This window comes from Chrysoperla carnea, chromosome 1 (genome assembly GCF_905475395.1).
Source record: "Chrysoperla carnea chromosome 1, inChrCarn1.1, whole genome shotgun sequence".
Classification (NCBI taxonomy): Eukaryota; Metazoa; Arthropoda; class Insecta; order Neuroptera; family Chrysopidae; genus Chrysoperla; species Chrysoperla carnea.
The window spans coordinates 95,946,969-95,969,509 of NC_058337.1; the positions used below are offsets into that span (position 1 = coordinate 95,946,969).

General features: G+C 28.8%; 1 protein-coding gene across 1 annotated transcript in view; it reads right to left on the bottom strand.

Moving 5' to 3' along the window:
* Positions 1-646: 646 nt before the first annotated feature.
* Positions 647-22,541, bottom strand: part of LOC123301576 (T-box protein H15-like) — a 105,229-nt gene continuing 83,334 nt past the window's right edge. Inside the window, exons 4-5 of the mRNA XM_044884394.1 lie at positions 16,428-16,672; positions 647-1,274 (exon numbers count right to left, since the gene is read on the bottom strand). Of these exons, the coding sequence (XP_044740329.1) occupies positions 653-1,274; positions 16,428-16,672 (867 nt within the window). The 3' untranslated portion in view covers positions 647-652. The remainder of the gene's footprint in view (positions 1,275-16,427; positions 16,673-22,541) is intronic.

The following is a 22,541-nucleotide window of genomic DNA, read 5'->3' on the forward strand; positions in this document are numbered from 1 at the left end:
CTGCATTTGAAAATTAGGATCAATTAAAAATGTTTATTTACACTGTGTTCACCGAGAGAGTTGTTTGACAATAATTAAAATATTTAAGAAATACTTAATACTGATCATTAATAATTGTTTGTCGTTTGATAAGTCGTTATAATTATTTGATTAAATATTCGAGCAAGATTTAAGTCTAACCCCTGACGGATAAAAATAGTTTTCAACAGAACTCATAGGCATTGAGTTTTAAAACTGCACCTATTTTAAGTTGCGAGGAGTTATGAGGCAACAACCAAATTATTTCTTTTTCATGATAAACGTCAAAATAACTTTATAAAACAAAGAAACTCCTTCTATCAAAGAAAGTAAGAAAGTGGAAAAAAGAGTGAAAAAAATGATTCATCTTTCGGTGAACACAGTATATATATTATTTCAGAGACCATAAAAAAAATTAATTTTGCTCAAGGAATGACTTTTTTTTGTGTATTTACAGTTCTATTTAAGTCTAAATTGAGAAACTTCTTTGGTTTTTCTTTTTTTTTTTTTTAAATTAATAAAATAATTTATGAAATTAACAAAATATCACAATAAAAATTAAGAAACAAATTCCATTTCAGCCACATTGAATTTATTTAACGCTTAATAAATAGTTGTTTTAGCAATGAATGTGTTAACGTGGTCTGGGACTTCCTGATCCGCCACCTGGTGGTGACATTTGCCTTGACTGGGCTTGGGCTAGTGAATACGGACTATATCTATGCATAGAACTAGGAAACACTGCTTTTGGCATTCGTAAATCATTTGAACCCATCATGTTTGATGGAGATGGGGAACCAGATGAATTTGGTGTTGATACAGGAGGTGGAGGAGGCGGCGGTGGTGGCCCTAGTAATCCGGGTGGAAGACCAGATGAAGGTGCGGCACCCCAAGGCCCGCCAGGTCCTGGCGGTTGTTCGTTAGGTGGATGATTCCATAAATGTGGAGGTGGTCTAGGTGGTTGTTGGCCAGACGCCGCAGCTACCGCAGCTGCTGCAGCCATATTGTATAAATGTTGATTTTGTGCAGCTGCACCAGAACTTATAAGCATTGCATGTAGTTCTGCTGGTGAATAACCACTTGCGGTTCCAGCGCGACCCCATAACTGTAAATGTGCACGAGCTTTTTCCATCATAGCAGCAGAAAATAATGAATTTGCCGCATTGTTGTTTTCATTGTCTAATGGATCGGTTGAATATAACCGTAAAGGTGATCGCAAGAAATGTTGATCCATAAAAAAACCATCCATTGGATCTCTGAAACAAAAAAATAAAATTATTATGTTTTGTTTAAATAATGCCAAATTCAGAAAAAACTCAAAATTTAAATTGTTTAATAAAGTAGTAAGAAATTTATTTTCAAACATTCTTTGGCGATTATCGATAAATGAAATATCTAAGTTCCTAATTCAGTACATTCAAAGGACTTATAGGTTTTTTGAAATGATTTAAAATATTTTCCAGTTTGTTTTTATTTATTACGAACTAATTATAAGTCTCAACTTGACTTTAACATTAACTTAAAATTATCATAAATTATCAAGAAGACTGATCTTTCATGATAAGAAGCTCTCTAGTCGCTTCAACCTTTTTTTAACTACATTTAAATTCTTTTCTTTTAAGTTAAAACGTGTTAAAAATGTTTCTTTTATATTATATACGAAGATTGATCTACAATCAGATTACAAAAGGAGTTTAACACTATTACAGCACACTTAGTGGTTATATTAATTTTGTAGTTGAGAGTATTAACTGCAAATATATTTAAAAAAAAAAGCAGCCATCTAATTTTATATGCAGGAGCTATTATAATATTTTATAGTTTAACTTTGTGTGCAAGGCCATTCTAATGCATGCGATTATAGCTATCACACATTATAAAAAACTCATGAGTATCAGGGATTCATCAAAAAGTTTTTTTGAACCAGGTCTTCTTGAAGCTATCATTTGATTTGAAACTTTAATTTTAGGTTAAGAGAATTTACTGTTCTTCCAGACTAACGACTGCAAGAATAATACAGGGAAAAAGTTTTCCAGGCAAAAGTTATTTGTTTTTCAGGAAAAATAAGAGTCTATATCCCTATCCCTATCTTAATATATATATTTCTTGTGTGTGTCTGTATGTGACTGAACTCCTCCTAGACGGCTGGACCGATTTCGATGAAATTTTTTGTGTGAGTTCAAGGGGATTGGAGAATGGTTTAGATTTACCATTCGGTCCACTACAACTGTTTTTAAGGGTTCCACACCAAAAAAGTTAAATCTCATTAAATGGTGGGAGCGCATATAAATCATATCACATTATGTATACTATGTGTACTATGTATTTTTAATAGTATTCAGGTATTGTCAATAGGCATTTATTAGAGCCATATGCGATATCACATTATGTATACTATGTGTACTATGTATTTTTAATAGTATTCAGGTATTGTCAATAGGCATTTATTAGAGCCATATGCGAGCGCAGCGAGCTCTACTATCAAAGGTCAGGCCAAAGGTCGAAGGTCAGGCCACTCCAATAAATAGGAGTTAAATTGGGGTTTAGCGGGATGGGTTTAGCGGACAGGCTAAACGTAGTATAGGTATTCATGAATTGGAGTTACGTTTTTACGGGACAACGTCCGTCGGGGCCGCTAGTCCCTATATATTATAAATGTGAAAGTAAGCATGTTAGTTTGTTTGTTTGTTTATTTGTTTGTTATGCTTTCACGCTAAAACTAGTAAATGGTTTTTAATGAAACTGTACAGCAATATAGCTGATATATCAGAATAACACATGAACTATAATTTATAAAGAAATATTTTTAACCATATGATCATCATTTTTAACCATAAATTAAAGAATTCTGTGAAAATTTAAAAAAGCTAATGTCAAACAAATCATGGCCAACTAATCTCAATGAATTATGACTATTTTACAATTAACAAAATTGAAAACTGTGTATATCAAGAGAAGGTGAAGCGGCGGGTATCAATCTAGTAAAGAATATTATTTTGGTAATTTGATGCTTATAAATTTTCGTGATGGAAAGTTTTAACCTGTGTATAGCTGAAATAAGGTGCAAACAATTGAGATCTAAAAAAACATTTATAAAGAAGTTGCTCCAAAGGCCAAATCTTTTTTTTTTTTTCAAGAAGTCTGCTCTTGGTTTTTTAACCCCCGAAGCAATATTTTTACGGGGTATTATAAGTTCAACCGCTTTGTGTGTCTGTGTGCCTAAACGAATATACCGATATGGATTATTTTGTTTCGTTTGAAAGATAATTGAATGCGGAGTGTTTTTAGCTATGTTTCAAGGGCGAGTTTAGGGTTCCGTACCCGGAAAAACTACAAAAATTGTCGATAATCCCCAATATCGATTCAGTTTGGAGAAGGCTCTTAGGAAAAAGGTAATTTAATGGATAGTGTTCTTAGATACGTTTCAAGTACGTGTTTAGGGTTCCGTACCAGAAAAAATTTCTCGGGGGTTTCTTAAATTTCGTAAGTTCACTTTTTTATATAGTAAGTCACAGTTGAATGTCACAATACTAAGTTTCACTTAGAACGACCATATTGTAAATTACTTAATGATTATTACAAACGATATTTTATGTTTTAAAATATGCCGGTAAAACAGGTAAAATATACAAGAACAACACACAGCATACATAACATTATATTATATATTAAGTATTATATATAGCAAGAGCAATTGGTTGAGTTAATTAATCAACTCAATTACAATAATTATAGGTTATTTAAAAAAAGAAGTGTTAAAATTTATGAATAAATAATATATTTATATATATATATATATATATATATATATATATATATATATATATATATATATATATATATATATATATACCTCTAACATAAAAAATAATATAAAATGAAATAATTTGTTCTATGAATATTTAAATAAAAAAAGTCAGACTACATAATTTAATTTACACAAAATTGATTATAGCAATATTATTTTTGTGTGAACATTTACATATTCCGGAAAAGAGCAATCCTAATTTAATTTGTAGGTACCTCATATTTCTTCCTTGAAGACAAAAAGAGTTAATCATGAACAGACTTTATATGTTAAAATGTATTATAATAAGTCTAGGTGCTGGCCTGCATATGTTGTCAATAATATGAGTTCATCTATTCGTTGTGTGCGTAGTCATGGTAGGGACAATAAAATCGATGCTAGCGCTTCCAGTGAAAAATTTTGGCGTTAAAGGGGGCTGTTATTACTAATTTGCAGTTCTTTACATGTTAATGTTATAGAAATGTCAAATTAAAATTATTGTAAAACACGAATTAATTAAACTTAATGCATTAAAAATTGTGAAAATAAGAAATCAAATTGCACAAATATTATTTTTCAAATGTAAATTATCATAATTATTTATTTAAATTTGTGAGACAATAATATTAAATTTTCAATGTAAGTCTTAAATGCAATCCATACAATTATATATGCATCCATACAATTCTATAATTAAAGTAGTGTATCGTTACCATGGAAACGAAACTCACGCACGGAGCGAATAGAAATTATTGTGATATTTCATTGTGTTCAGCCTGATAGCTCTGTTTCCTCTATGAAACGTCTCATAGAAATTCTCGAAAGCGGACTAGCAAAATCGATGCAATATCGGCCTTTTCGTTTTTATAACCGACTAGCTGTAAACTATTCACCCTGCTGGGAAACATACCCACTTTAAGCCCCTCTACCGATATCCTCTTGCATAGGGGTTACAGTTTTGTAATAATTATACCACTTGGGTATATTTGAAATTATTCGATTATTCATCCACACTCCATCTTTACACCCCTTCCCTCCGAAGGTTAAACATAGATAAAACAATCCTTGAAGGTAGTCATTATATCTCGTCAATATTTGAGCTTCGTCAATGCACAACTTTTTACGTTTTTGAAGCACATCCCTTTCAACTTTTTATTTCAACCCGTACTCTACTATATTATGCATGTATGATACATTAAAACCTTCCTCTTGAATAACTCTATCTATTAGAAAACTGCATCAATATCCGTTGCGTAGTTTTAAAAATCTAAGCATACATAGGAATTATGGAAAGACAAACGGAAGGGACTTTGTTTTATACTATGTATTGATAATTAAATAAAGTATTATAGAAGCATGATTATTACGTTTACCAAGATTATATTTAGATTTTTTTTTTCGATCGATGATCTTCCTAAGTATCAAAAAAAAAACTATAAATATGTATCAATAACAACGAGCACTGGAAGTAAATCTTGTATTTAAAATGTACAATTCAGTTCCGCTGTCACTTACTTTTATAAAATATTAACTATATTTTTATTGTTCTAAATTGTAGATTATTCTTGTGTCTTTAGATTTGAGCTGATAATTAATAATTAATAATTAAATTGCAGTGCACCAAGCAATTAAACTTCAGTAGCCAACCAACAATTTCGATTTTATTTTCTATAAAAAAAAGTTTATACACTTTTTGACACCCTTTGACAGCCAAACCCGTTGAAATTTAATTTTTAGAACATCATTTATAAGAAACCCTATAAGAAAGACTAATGTATTTTTGGGCCTTTTTAACTTTTTTGATGTCAATTCTCGAAATATGAAGAAAAGTACACGCGGAGATAACAGAGTTACAATATAGAACCACTGCAAGTAATCGAAGTTTAAATAGCCGTATACAGTGCTTCAATTATTGTACATTTCGAGAGCTCAGTTGAATCGGTATTCCACTTATTGTGTAGAATTCGCTCGATTGTACTTTTCTTTAATATAATCTTTATATCTAGATTGATGCCAAATATGTTAAAATATTTCAGACGACATATTACTTGGTAAAGGTGTTGGTATTAGACCATTGGAAATGTAGGATATATATTTACGCAACAAGTTATTTTGTTTGATATACAACACTGTCAGGAAATTCATCTTAGACCATTTTGATCCTAAGCCGATGTATATGGAGGCTACTACGGAAACATAAAATGTATCAAAGATTAAGGAAATATTCCATAATTTTTCTATAATTCCTTTATCCTTAGAGAATGTATGAATTCTATTATAATTTATTTAATTTTTTTTTTATTTTCAACACCACTTCAACAGTTATTTATATTACTGGCTTCCATAAAGACCAGGTTCTGGAGGTAGCCGTGGAAATAAAAAAGCAATCTTACAGAACCATTGAGCTATCACTAAATCGAATTTAAACATAGTACATGGTTAATTGTTTTTGTGTTATAAGTTAGATATTTCTATTGTAAACTCGACATCGACTTTTTTCGATCAAAAAATTTTCTTTACTTTGTAGAAGGAAGCGCAATGAAAAACAATTCAGCCTAATAACACCAAAAATGGCATTTTTATTTTAATAGATCTATTTATGATATCAAATGCGTATAAATCACGTATTAATTTTCAATATTGAAATTAATATTACTTCGATATTACAAAATATTAAAATTAGGTACCATGTTTCATTGTCGGTATATTTTTTTTTTTTAAATATTTATTTCGTTTCAATACATTTTTGTTGTTGATTATTAAATATATTCTGTTTATAGTGTTTTAATAGGTGTATAATTAAATACGAAACAACGTACAAAAAAAAAAATTTATCATGAAATCATAATATACACAAAATTATATACCTTTTAGTAACTAATAACTTTAATCAGTGGTTTTCAAACAACAATGATTGTTGAAGTCAATAGTAGTATTATCATATGTGGATTGTATATATACGTTGGTACTATGTAGATTTGACTATAATAATTTACTATCCTAAAGGGATATATCATCAACATTTTTATATTAATATTATTACAGGGTGTCTCTAAATGGCTTGTACAACGCTCTACTAGATATAAAAAAGCTCAAAATAAGTGTATTTTGAAATCGTTTTATATACCTTAACTACATAGTTTAAAACAAAGTCGCTTCCCGCTGTCAGTCAGTATGTCCCAATGTATGCTTAGATCTTCGAAACTACGCAACGGATTTTGATACGGTTTTTTTAAATAGATATAGTGATTCAAGTGGCTGGTATATATGTATACATGCAAATGTGATGTCGTAAATAAACACATTTTTGTATGTAAAGACATTCTGTAGAATATTTAGTATAAGCAAAGCACCCGTGCGAAGTCTTTTATTCAAATGAATGGCAGACTGTAAAAAGTTTTTCTCTGTGTTTCATACATTTTTATGTTGCTTGTAGTTGTATAAATGCCCCCTTTCATTGCTAGGCTTTAAAATATTAATGATATTGTTCTGTCACGAGCTGACCGTCTATTACCTAAAACACTTAAACATCCTAGCCTGGGTTTTTCTAAATATAAAAGAGGAGAGAAGTATATACTTAACTTCTCCGATAAAATTGGGAGTAAGAAATCAAAATAAATAATTCTTTCATATGCGTGCGTTAATAATGCTCTTATTCCACTTGTATCGAAAAATGATATGCATTATCCTGTTGGGAGTCAAGGCACGAAATATTAAGTATTGATTTTAATTTCTCATATACAATTTTATAAAACTAGCGAAATTTTATCAACTTTTTTTTGAACTATTCCCTTTTTTTGGACTTTTATTCACTTGGTTATTCGAAATTTCATTCCGGCAATTAATTATATTGTACTGTCTACTTTTATAGAATAACCTAGGTTAGGTTTGGTTAGGTAAGAGTGGTTGTCCTAGGATGAGACACACCAAGAACTTCGATACTTGTTCCCGAAGAGAATAGAACGTAGTCGCAAGATCCGTGCATGACCAGATGCATCTCATTCCACTGTGAGACCAGATTTATCTTGAGAGCCGCACCTGTAACGCATTTCTCTACAAAGAGGTTTACCATAACCTAATTAATTAAGAACCCGAGTCAAAGCTCAATATACCTCTGTTTCACAAAGTTGAAAGTACTCAATTTTTTCACCTTAACCCTAATACATACGTGTGTTTATTTCACTTACCCAGTTTGTGTATTTCTGCGTTGTAAGTTTAGCAACTCCTACTCCGATCTTCCGGACGCATCAAGCTTAAAGCTTTTTTGGGGAGCTTATATTGCTCTTATCTTTTTTTATCTTTATTCATGATATTTTTTAAAATTTGTTTTTTGGTAAATAATTTATTTAGGATTATATTACATGTTATAAGTAACAGTCGCTGCCAATGTCAAAAGTAATAATTTACATATATAAAAAATAGAGATCGTTCGATACACCATAGCCATTTATACAAGAATCCTGTTACAATTAAATGTTAAAACAAAACTAGTTATTTATGATATTCAATTTAAACATAATTTTAAAAGTCGATACTTTTCAATTGAAATAATATGATAATTTTCACATCATTCAAGAAAAAATATAATGATTCTATTGAACGAAATGAAACATAAGAACGATCTAATACTTTGATACTTTTAAAACAAAATACAAAAAAAAATGGAAGAGAAATCAGTACTTCAGTAAGTAACTTCAGAAGAAAACTTTATGTACATATTAAAACGAGTAAGAAATAATTAGATTATAATTATGCTAAACAAAGATGAAAAAAAAATATAATCATTTTTACCACACACAGACACGATTATTATTATTTGAAAGGCGGTGAAAAAATATCTGAATTCTTAAATAAAAAAATAAAGATAAAAAATCATTATATGAAACACTCATATGACATCCATGTAGAAAGCGATATATCGAGTAATAAATATACCTTATAAAATTAAAACCGTCCCTGAATACCATAACTACATTTATATTTTATAATTTTTCCACTACTTAAAAAGCAAAGTTTTATGAATAGTTTTATAGTTCAACATCAAACTTCAAGTGGAAAAAATTTTTATTCGGCGTGTATTTAAAATGAGCTGTACTTTTCCGTCGAAACATACAAAACTACATTACAGGCTTGATGAAAGGAATGAAATCATGGCAGTAGCCTATTTCCCGACTATAATTATTAACTTACTTTAGCCTATACCTCTGCAGCCAATGACTTTTGAAATATCATGTAAAAAAATATGACTGAAAATATGGTTTTTAACGCTAACATATTTACAAAATTATATTATTGACTGTGTAATTTTATAAACATATACCTTTTAATCCTTTTATTCGATATTTAATCCGTCAGCACTCGCGTTATGAGATTTGAGCTCACACTGGATTTAAAACACAAATAACTTATTTTTAAAATAGTGTGTGTGGTTGCAACTTTTTCTTTCTTAAAATTTTATCCTTTTTTAAAAACATCTTTTTTTCAAGCCCTTCAGAAATTGTTAAAATTTCTCTCACCATGAAAGTAAAAGTGTAAGCAAAAAAAATATTTTCTTCGGAAATTTTTGGACCTGTTCGTGTAAGTTCTTTCGTTAATTTAATAATATCTGGATGACCGAGCTTCGCTCGGTTATTCGCCAATGGATGTCAGCAAGAGTCATATTTTTCACTTTCATCATTTTTCACTCAAACGCCTCCTTTTTGTTATGTTATAATTTGCATTGTATTTCATTAACTACGTTATACACCAACAGATGTCTGATGAATTTTTCATGAAAAGACGGATAAAACGACATTTCTGATAAATGAAATTACCTAGCTAGATCGACTTATCGCCCCAAAAAACCCCTACATACTCATTTTCATGAAAATCGTTGGAGCCATTTCCAAGATCCTTGATATATATATATATATATATATATATATATATAAGAATTGCTCGTTTAAATATATAAGATACTCAGTAAATTCAGTTAGTTTGATATACTTGTTATAGAAATTTGATGAAATTAGTTAAAATGAATTTAATTATATAAATTATGTCCCGGTTCTAATGTTTTCACTCTCAAACATCATTCAATCACGTAATCAAACAATTTTTAATTAGCTAGGGCATTAAACAAAATAAATTGACACAAAAATCATGAAGATGTTATGATTTACAAAGTTAAACAATATTTAACGCACGTAATATATTACGCTTGTGCAGAACGCGTAAGAACCTCTCATCACGTTACTTAAGACTATCGAATGCTTCACGCGAGGACTGATGGATTAAAATAAATTCCACAAGCATATTAATAATCCTGAATCGGCCAAATTGATTGAAAATTCGCTGTGCAAATCCTGATCGGGAAAACACAAATCTTAATTGGCAAGAAGAAAATGATTCTACAGATTTAATTTTTATTCAAAACATTAATAAGGCTTGATTCATTGTCATATTCCTTCAAAAAGACATTCGTTCACAAAACTCTTGCTACTAAAACAAAGTACCTTGCACATAGAAGTGAATATATTAACAGCAACATACACACATGCACACTTAAGCCAGGTTATTATCAAGTCAGAGAGCTGCTAGCCTAGCTAGCTAGCTGACTGAGTGAAGAGTATAAGGAAGGTGTGAGAAAACTATGTTTAGTATCATTAAATCGTCAGCGGATCATCATCGAAGACAACGATTGCGTTAAATTATAGAGCGGTATATGTTTCAACACACATACATTCACAAAAAAAAAATACAAAACAAAATCTTTTTCTCTGTTTAAAAGTGTTTTAAGATGTAGGTACATCGTACATAAACACAGAAGAATAACACTTTAGGTGTTGTAAACATCATATTAAATACAATACTATTTAAAAAAATAATTGCCGATATATTATTGATTATTATTACACGCAAATATTAATTAAATTATGGTACTTTGTTGCTGTGTTTACCCGCATAAATGTACCCTACTATCTAGGCGATGTGATGCATATCAAATTTTGGGCTTAAATGTGTGTGACATGCTGGAAAATTAATTACGGCCTTTATACTTAAATTTTTTTGATTGCTTCAAAAGACGTTCGTTATCGAGCCAAAACATCGAGCGAAATCTATGAAAAATCAAATAAAAAGAAAGTAAAATAACACTCGGTGGCGTCGTTACCTGCAATTGCCATAGAGATTGCATAAAAAGAGTTGTTTTGCCAGATAAGATAGAAAATACTCTTGAATTGCTTATATTTTTTATGTTTATCAATCAAGTTAAATTTTTATTTGTCATCTATTATCGAACATTTTCATTTGACATCAGGAAAAAAGGCATATTATAGTAACTTCACAGACCGATTGATCTTAACAGAAACAATGGAATGGCAGAATACCGGTTACCCTTTTGAATACCTACAACAAAGCAGAGATAGTTCGTAATTCGAAATGCGAATTTTATTAACGGTAAGAAATTTTTTGTGCGTATCACTATGTCAGTAACGGTATGAACACCATTCTGTATTGGTTTGAACGCAATACTGTATACAGTTTTGAGGGAAAAGTAACATTAGCAACAGTCTTGGCGGACGAGTCAATGCAGTTTGGGCGTCAGGAATAATACTGGTTAGTGATACCTGCAATACTTCTGATGGGTAGTCCTATTCAATTCTGAAATATTATTTTTATGTTTGATTTTTGCATAATTTATTAAGTTATATTGAGCAGAAATAGTTTGAGTTGTTTGTTCTTGGATAACAAATACCGTATTTCCATTTAATATTATTTTTTATTCGTAATAGAATATAGAACTGTCTCTATCCCTATATTATATTATACATGTAAAAGTAAGGATGTTTATTTGTTTCTTTGTTTGTTACGCTTTCACGCAAAATTTACCCAATGGGTTTAAATGAAACTGTACAACAATATAGCTCATACATCAGAATAGTAAATAAGCTATAATTTATAAACATATAATCTGACATTTTACTGCTCCATCTATGGTCATCATTTTGAACCATAAATTAAAAATTTCTGTAATAATTTTAAATAGTTAATGTAAAACAGTTCATGGCCATCGTTTCTGAAATACACAATGAGTTATGACTTTTTTTCACTTTAAAAATTGAATCTAAAGTATAGCTTTGAAAATATTATATTCAATTATAGGTCATTAGTTCACTTTTCATTAAGATTCACGATAAGTTGTTTTTCGTCAAAATCAAATTTATAAAGGGATAAAATATTTTATATTAAAATTTATTTGATTATTGTTTGGCCTTCATTTATACACCTGTATTATTTTAGTTGTTTTTTTAAGATTTTTAACCTTGTTTTTAAAATTATATTTACTATAATACTCCACATAATTTAATTAAAATATCAACACTTATTTGAAATCAAATTAAGTCCCCTACCACAAAACCATCAACAACAACAAAAAAAAACCATAGCAGTACTACAAAATATTAATATCCAAAAAAAATGTCGGCATCTTTATAACTTACAGCTACTATAATTTTACATAAATAATTCTAACGTAGATAAATTTTGTAATAATAATACGAAAAAACACTATTAATTAATATTATATCATAATTATACTGTCTTTGTTTCACACACATGTTTAGTGTACATTTTAAATACTTTAAGAAACAAAGAGATCAAAAAATATAATATTATGAAAGTTTTGCATTCCTTTTTTTACGTGTATCATAAGTTAAATGAAATTAAGTTTGTTCTTTCTCATTTAAAAATCATAAACCTGCAAAAACATTAATATGGGGATATTATTAATTTAGGTACGCTACGTTTTTCTTTTCATTTTCAAAGGGAAATTCTTTTTTCCTACGGGAAATGTCTTCAATTGAATATGGATTCGGATTAGAAGCAGTTTTCTCTGAGCAAAATATCTATCTTAGCTGAAACACTGAAAGCGAATGTTTGTTTTTGCTGTTAACATTTTTCCACCAGTGAGTTTCTTGTAGAAAATTTGCCTTTACATTTCAAAAAAGCGCTTCTGCTCTCTATCTTCACCTTCAATTTTTATCCATCTAGAAAAAGTAGGCAGTCAATTGTTTATTTACACTTTCAAATTGAAAAAAATACGTTGTAATGCAGAGAATGATCTTTCTGACGTTATAGAGAGGATAAAAAAGCAAGAAAAACAAGTGAAATCTAACAATTGACTGAGTTAATTGTTGAAAAACCATGTATAGTCAGTGTTGATTACGCAATCGTTTGTTTATTTAAGTCAGGAAAGAAAAGAAAGGAAGTCACTCTTACATACAAAGTTATAAGAGTTTCTTAGTTCTCACTTCTTAGTGGATATAGTAATAAACAAACAATCATATACATAATATATGAAGCGTATAAATTTAAAATATATACAATACCTGTATACATACTATATAATGTTCCTAACCTAAGCTGTGTTCTCGCGGGTAGACAGTGAGGTCTACGAAAAAATGTTTCACACAAAAGTTGTTTACTTTTTTATAAGGAACATTACATTTAAACTTTTGTTCTATCTATTACGGTTTACAAAATGGGTCCTACGTACCCAAGACCCAATTGACCTAAATAGGTCAATTGGGTCTTGTTTGTTGTTGTTTATGCAAAATTGCTCATTTAGGAACTCGACCTCACTTTTTTCTTCCTTATCACCCTATAATCTGTCGCATCGTATTTTTGAAATTCGTTATGGTATTGTTTTGTCATCATAATTGCAAATACATATCAAAATTTCAAACCGATAGAGAAAAATAAATTCAATAATTTGTTTTCAATTGAAGTAAAAAGCATATTGCAAAGAACAAACTTATATGAATGTTAGTAACATATAGAGTATAAATCTTCAAACGAAACAGCATTGATGTATTATATTGGTAGGCAGAAAAGACCTTAAACGAAATGTAAAGAATATGCCTTGAAGCAACAGGCGGACCCAAATATGTGTTACTCTGTTATTAACATAATACCGCGGCGTGAAAAAAAACTCCTTTAGCGTGATTTTGTCGGTCAAAATATTATTATACATGGTATATGTATAGGTACTTTCAATTTTTTTATGTTTTTTTTGTTTTTTGTTTTTAATATAGAATGTAATATATATTTAAAATTTTCACAGGTGAGTAAGCGAAGACAGATTCATCTTTTTACATTTTGAAGTAACCTATAATACTACGTATTATTTTTGAATTTTGTTTTTGTGTTTATTGATAAATTACGGTATTATTCCTTAATTATATAATTAGTTTTTTTTGTGTTGTTTTTTTAATTTTTATTTTTTTAACGCCCATTTTTTTTACCGAAAGGTATGCTCTCTTTTTAAGTTTTTGCGGATTAATGTAACGATAATTTTGTTAATAGGGAAAAGAAATTATAAAATACAAATAAAGAAAAGTAATTATGATTAATTTCGAAGTATAAAACATTTGATCCGTAATTTTTGTCTCATTAGCGCTTATAAGTTTTTTATACTTCTCCTGGAAAACTTTATCAGTATTAATATTATTTTTGTAAAATATATTTCTTTCGCCTCAGAGTTTGATCGTTTCATGAAAATAAAGTTAATCTAGAGCGATATATTTTCAATTAAGCTTGATTTTCAAATTTTATGAGTTTGTAAAGTAAAGTTATACTACCTATACCATTCATTAAATATGCTAAAAAGTGAATTTTTAGTTTGTAGTAAATTTAACACATAGTTTTAACGACTCGGAATAAAGTTTTCCCATTTGACTATCTAGGCGGACTACACAGTTATCGTTAGACACCTTTATAAACACTCCCAAACCATAATTCTACAGGAGTTTCATAAAAACTTTAACGACTAATAATAAATCATATAAGATTCGTTTTACGTGCATTTCAAATCAGAAAGTTGCTTCTAAATTTTCTTATTGGAAAAAATAAATATTTCCCTAGCTACGAAATAACTCAAATTTCAAACAAATACAAAGGTAATTACTAGCCACAAAGGTATCACAATTTTAAAATATCATAAAGAACGTTTTTGATTATTATTAATGTAATTTACTTATTAGGTAGCTATTATTATGCCAATTCCAAAATACTAATGGTTTTTTTAGTTTAAGATTTAAACACTTTTGAAAATATTAAACAAAATATAAATCATTTAACTTAAGTAACTTATCATTTAGTAAAACTAAAGGCTTAGTCACATATACCATGTTCAAAATAAGAGAGTCACTTTATGATAACAAATCAATTTAAAAGGATCGCAATTAGCCCTCTAAATGTTAAGATCAATTTAATCTTTTTTTTGCCAGAGAGAGAAGAGTGAGGGATCAGGATATTATACCTCTTTAGCCCCATTTGACCCGTTGTATTCTTTTTTTTATTGAAAACAAATTCATTTGTATCACTTTCTTGGTATTATTATAATGATTTTTAAAAGCATTATAAAATGATATAAAAGGTCAATCATTGTAGCTCAGTTGGGAAAGCATAATTAATTTCGTACCCAGTATGCCTAGGATAGCTGGTTCGATTCCCACCGCCAAAAGAAAATATAAATTTAATCATTGATAGTGATGAGCAGATGATGTAGTGAGGACCGGAAATTATCAGCGGAGTAGATGTTGAAGCACATACATGCCATATCACAATGGGTCCTTTGGCCCAAATGTATCCCTCGTGGACAGCCATTATAATCTAGCCAAATCTGTGTTAAAAAGAATCTTAAGGATGCCGGATCCTTTGAAATCGTCTTATTTCGTCTTGTTCCAAAAAAATATTCATTATAAAAATAGGAAATAATAAAGTTTAAACAATTTTTTATTAATTTTCAAATAGAATATTAGTCTGCTTAAATCATTAACATGCTCTATGCTGTATCAATTCAAATCTTTATCAGGTTTCAACACATTTTCTAAAATTTTATACTAAAAAAAAAAAAAAGAAAAGATTTTTACCCATAATTTACACGAAATTTATGGATTAACTCTAACTACCAATTTTACGTAAGCTGTCTGTTTTAAATATCTTTAAGGGTACCTGTTTATAGTGTGTAGTTCCCTTTATTTGTAAAGAACGTATAAGCTATTAAGATGACCATATAATAGAAGCCGAACATGAAACAGTATAAAATAAAATTTGAGATAAATTGTTTTTGACTTCTATAATTAGTTCGAAACTGTTTAAATACCTTGAAATATAATTTCATAAAAAATAAAACAATCTTTAATATAACATTCTCCATGATTTATTAAATTGTTTATGCAAAATAGCTATTAGTTACGCGTACAATGTTAGGGAGAAAGCTTTGATGGGCTATAATTATAAACAAATATTGCAAAAATTAAAGTCTGTAAATAATTGGGTCGATATTACGGACTAATACTTCAATAAAATTAACTTTGTAATTTTCCAGCTGTGACAATTTATAGGCAACTTTCTTTAGAGTGTCAGATATAAGTATAGCTATCTTTATGAGATTGATACAGTTTAGACCAGAAGGTTTGTTGTAGTTTTAAAGGTTCACTTAAAACTACGAGGGATCATTTTACTTTGAGAAATCATTTTATAACACTTTGCCCTGCCACTGAATGTACTGTTGTAGAATCTTTTAAGAGAGCTTTTTATTTCTTATGAATATAAAAAAATCAGAAGTAATGAAACTTACCTATCAAAATCAGTCAGTCTTGATGAATCACGGAAGCCCTTTGCGAATGGATTTGAATCAATTTTTAATTTAGTAATTAATTGATTTTGATATGCAGTGACTGCTGTGAATACAGTCTCAGGAAATATAAATGTACGATACTCTTCTGCTTCTAAATCGGTGATTGGATGTGTATTTGATGAATGCTCCCGCCATTTTACTAAATGTATTCTAGGTTGGTAGCGATGCATTGAATTCAAAACAATCTGAAACAATATTAGAAATATTTTTATTGAATAATATTATTTAAAAAAAAAAATATATATATAAAGCGTTATCGATTTAATTTTTATTGTTTATGAACAATTAGCCATACAATAAATGGATAAGTTATATATAATTATTATGTTTAACTCCTCCCCCTCAGTCATGATATAGCTGCATTTATTATTATTGGGAAAATTGTTTAACCGTGAAAAATTATAACACAGCTAGAAAAATTTTCACATGAAACACTCATTCTACGTCTCTCATTAATCTACAATTTTTCTCATGACAAATATATTAAACAAATAACTAAGAAAATTCAAATTTTGTGTTTCCATTCTTTTTAGAAATACATTAAAAAAGTAGCCCTTTTTGTCTTTTTTAAATATTTATACACATACTACGAAATTTTTGGATTTGATTCTCAGAAAATGTGAATAATTGTTTAACACCAATCATTTCTGACAAAAATCTATTTATCTTTTCTTGCCGACAAGTAGACAATTTCTAACTAAACGCGGATTTTCGTAATATAGAATTTTATTTTCTAAGTGTTGTATTTTTATTGTTTCAAGGTCTCATAATGGTAAGAACTTGCGGACAGAGGTAATAAAGTATACCGAAAATTATTTTTAATTACTGCAACACATACAGTCAGCAATTATAAAAATAATACGTATTGTAACTTGTCAATACGTTAATTATCGTATTTTTATTGCGATATGTATGTTTTTTTTCTACATTTTCTTCCCATTATTTTATTGGCACGTGCATTAATATAACACCCATTAATTTTCTATTTTATGGAAAAAAAATTTTTTTACAAAAAATAAGATATCATGAAAACATCCTTTGGTACATGAAGCACTTTTTGAGGGACCAAAAATCATGGCCTCATCAAAAAACTGGCATCATCGTGTGTTTGTAATTGAGCTCTTCCTAAACGGATGAACCGATTTTGATATAATTCTTTGTGTGTATTCAAGTGGATGCAAGGATGGTTTAGATTCACAATGGTGGATGAGGGTTTCAGTCCACTACAAAATGTTTGAAAGGGTTTCATACGAAAAAATTAAAACCTTAAATAACTGGTGGAAACGCATATAAATAATATTACTCTATTACATCTTACTATTCAAATGTATTTATTTGCGCTCCCACCATATTTATCTAGAATTGACAACAGCTATTTGAAGAGAGTTAAAGTGTTATTTATTATTATTCAGGTATTGTGAATAGGCCAAGGGCCAAAGGCCAGTTATACCATAGTGTTAAGTTTTCACTTCCGTCGACAATCCCCATATTTATAAAAAAAAAAACGTGTTTGTATAAATATTATTATTGCATTAATTATGCCAATAAATACAACTAGCTTACAAAAAGCTCTCTAAAGCTAAAACGGCATTATCCAGTTCATTAATATATACGCTGGACGAAATAATAACTTTTTTATATGGGTAAGTACGTACTAAAAAATGGGTCAAATTTTGTATGATGGATTGGAATATTATGGTCTTATAGCACACTCAAATCGTTGATTAAGTTGTAAAAGTATACTAATCGTATAAAAATCAAATAAATTGTATTAAAAGAAATAGTGTAGGATGTAATGACGCTTTCCTATAGAAAATTGTCTACTAATATAATTTTATCGCCGCTGATCGCAATTATTAGCATAATTTAGATTCCACAATACCTACAGTATTTTATAATATATGGGTAACAAATCATTGAATATTCTCGATATCTATAATAAAGTCCGAAAGAGATATTTGTTTAAGTTCATGCCAACTCTTGTAATAATGATAATAGCTATTCAACTTCATTTCAATACAAGTGAACCGTTTTAGATTGGACTTAGCTTGACTGAACTAAAATATGTATCACATATGCAAATAAAAGAAAAATTATGTTGGACAACTACAAACTTGTCACCATATAAAAAAATTTATAAACACGAAGTGAGTAGTATGTTTTTATCGTGCATATTTGAAATAATACAGATTATAAATGATAAGTAAGTAAAGTATTGTTTAATATACATACAGTAAAGTTTTTACTTCAATTATTTCAGTTAAATTGTGGTTAGACTTACAGTTACGCATAAAGGATTACGCAGCAAATACCAACGCTTTCATTCCAGTTTTTTGACCTAACTAAGCTCTGTTAAAAAAGAGCAATACTTAATTTCATATTTAGATACCAGTTATGCCTTGGCCGAGGCAAGTAAATGCCCTCATTTTACTTGAGTACTGAGTCCTCATTTCACTTGAGCACATTTTTGATGTCAACAGCTCTGGAGGCCCACATGGTGATTATATCAAGAATTTTTTTTTTTAAGTTCAATTCTTCCTAAGGGCTGGCTAAGGCTATTTTCAATAAACACAGCAGATATTTCGCAAAGTTCAGAAGGATTTCTAAGAACTCATAATTGGAAAGACAGGTTTAAACTCTTAAAGAGAAGTTCAAAAGAATAATGGACGAGGAAAAACTCTAATACGAATGCATGGACTTTTGGTTCACCATTATTCTTCACATATTTTGTCATTTTTAAAGTTAGTTTTAAGAACCTTGAGTTACGTCGTTTATTGAAACTTTGTAAGTAAATGAAGTAAAATTTTATATGGCCCCAAAAGTTTTAAAAACAGCACCATATACTGTTATAATTTGTGTGTTTAAAAATCACACAGAGTATCTAAAATAGGAGAAACTATCATAAAAAAAACCAAAAAATGCGTGACTGTCCGTAGATTATAATGTAGTAGATTATTATTTGTCCGTGTGCGTCAATCATTTAATGGGCTTTTATTTTCTAGCTAGCATATATAGTCTACAACTTATATCACTTCAACTTCCATATTTGTCACCACATACATATTTTTTGTATTTGTAAGATTTCTTTAATAATACTAGTGCTTCTGGTTGTAATGGATAGCGATTGTAATTTGAAAGGTTGAAATTTCAGCTAGTGTTGACTAGTGTTGTAAAAACATTAAAAAATTACTATATTATCAAAAAAGAATTTTAGCTAGCCGTACAGCTCGAGAATAGATTGAGGTGCAAATATTTCTGGATTGTTTTTAAATTGCCTTTTATTCAAGTTACCTCGCATTTTAGTTTAATTTGAGGAATTTTTTATTTCTAAAAAATATTGATTTGTCCTAGGTATACAGGGTACTTGACTAATTTTGAGCTCTTCGATTTAAGATATGCGTGAAACTTGAAAACAAGTTTAATCGAGGAAAATGTTTCAAATGAAAAATGTTAATTTCAAAGGCACACATCTTATGAGGGTATTGAATTCAGTATAAGTTTTCCGGTTCAATTAAAACCTTCCTTTAATTGATAACTGGCAAACATTATACGAACACAAATAACAATTTGGCTTATTTTTTATCAGAAAAATGTTGATATACATTGGCTGCAAGATGTAATTTTAAAATATATATTCCCTCCAAAATTAATGTACCTACAAAATATATTATCAAATTATCACTAACTATTAACGTTTTGTAAACTAGTGGCTGGCTAAAAAAAGCTTTCTCCTATTTAAAGAACAAAACAAATAAAAGAGAAGATGATAATTTTTTCCCCAAGCTCAGATTTAAAGAGTATTTAATGATGCTAAATTGTTTAACAGCACTCAAAATAAGCCGTAAAAAAAAATTGCACAACAACCTTCTTTAAAAACTTAAAACTAACAAAAATTCGTTTTAAGATAAAAAATTGCTAAATTGAATCTGTTAGAAACTAGGAAAAGTAATTAAAACAAGAATAATGAAGTAAAAATAACTAAGTAATGAACATTAAAGGTCAATTTCAATGACTTATGGGAGTAAAGAACTGCAGTATTATCCTACCTAATGTGAATTAACATCATGACATGCTATTGGAGAGTAGGTAGAATTTTATATAAAAGTTGCAAAAAGGAAAAAATTTATATAAAAATTGAAATGTACAGAAAAATCATGTTGTATGACCGGACATTTATTAAACGAAATAGGTGGGGGTGCACTAATATATTATCCTACACACAAACATAATCTATATCATAACACGTAAGTATTTACAAAAAGTACTGTGTGTCCTAAATTAATGTGTACCTATTACATACGCATTATTAATAACTGAAGTATTCCCAAAGGATCAATTGGAAGGAAACAAAAGTTATACATATGCCACAAAGTTAAATATAAAAGTAACTGTAAAGTAAAAGTAAGAGGAACTGGAAAAAATTCAATAATTGAATTTTATATTTAACTATTACAGAATTGCAGTAAAGAAAGCATTAATTTTTTTTATATTTACATATTTGGATACATTAACAAAAGACTTTCAGGCATTCGACTATCCTTACGCTAAAATTAAACATCAAATGTTTGCCTATATAAACGTCAAAATAAATCTTAAATTTTCGAATCCAAATTTTGTAAGATAATTGAAATCTAATTTACAATAAAAACATTAGGGTTTTTTTAATGAATTTCTTTTTTTTTTAATGAAAACTCTCATTCAAATCTTCTTTATTTGATACTCTTGTAATACCGATTATGTTTACAGAGGTGTATTTGGTACTTCCTGTAAGAAAAATAATGTTAATAGTTTGAGGCTGATTATATATTTTTTATTTTACTACATTTAAACATTGTGTTAGAATTTTTAACATGCTCGATGAAATGTCAAATTTAATTTGGTTTTATACATATATTTTTATTAATTAATTTTTTTTTTCATATATTTTCTATACCTATGCATGTAGAAAATTAGTTATGTAGGTATATATCTGGTAAATAAAATACCTTCTGATAATTATCAAATCGAGCATTCAAAACTTTTCAAAAAAATATTGAAAGATCAAATCTTTCAACTACGACAAAACTTGTCAACAGGGGAAGCAATTAGATTATTTTATATTGACTTGAATCTTGAATCTCACATAAGATAATCAAAATTCTGGAATGTGTTTCAATTCAATTAACAATAATTTTAATTACAGTTAATTTTTTGAATGGTTATTGCTTCGACAAGACTATCTGAATACATTTTTTTAGTAAATTCTATTTTTTATAATGCCATGAAGAACAACCTATGATCTCAGAACAATTGACGATAATCTTTACGAAAAACTATACATTTGTTTGTTTGTAATCTACTATCTTCAAAAACGAGTTAGAAAGCTAAAATTTAGCAGCTTATTGAAAATAAAAAAAGACCTGTTGTACCCGACTAATTAAGGATGTATGAGCACGGTCGTAGGAACCCAAATTAAAAAAATTTATATTTTCAATTTTGATGGTGAATTATGTTATAACTTGGCAATATAAGACGAAAAGTAATAATAAAACTTTTCGAAACCTGGAGTAATTTTCCAAATATCGAAAAATTTTTTTAAATATTTAGCTTTCAATATTTCAAAAACCAAGGCAGATATTGAAAAACTTTATTGTTATTTTTCGTCTACATTCATAAAGTTATAACAAAATTTATCATCAAAGTAGAAAATAAGGTACCAATAATTCCAGTCACCAGTCTAAGCTTGCCTTGGTCCAAGTACTACTTTAAAGGGCTTTTTAACACGATTTGAGTTATTCGCTTTAAATTTCCAAGAAAACATTTTCTCCATCTTTGAAATAACTTTCATAAGCCATTTACTATAAAATATCTAGATCGAGGAGTGTACTATTAATTCTTCAACGGGGTTTTGGCCTATAAATTCTTAACATGTTATTAGGTTGTAGTAAGAAAGAGTAAGCTAATATCCGTTACAATAGGTAAAAAAAGATGTATACATTAATAATAAAATAAACGATTGTTCTTCACACATTTATGAAAGCCTCCTCATCATGTTCGTTGTAGGTATATATATAT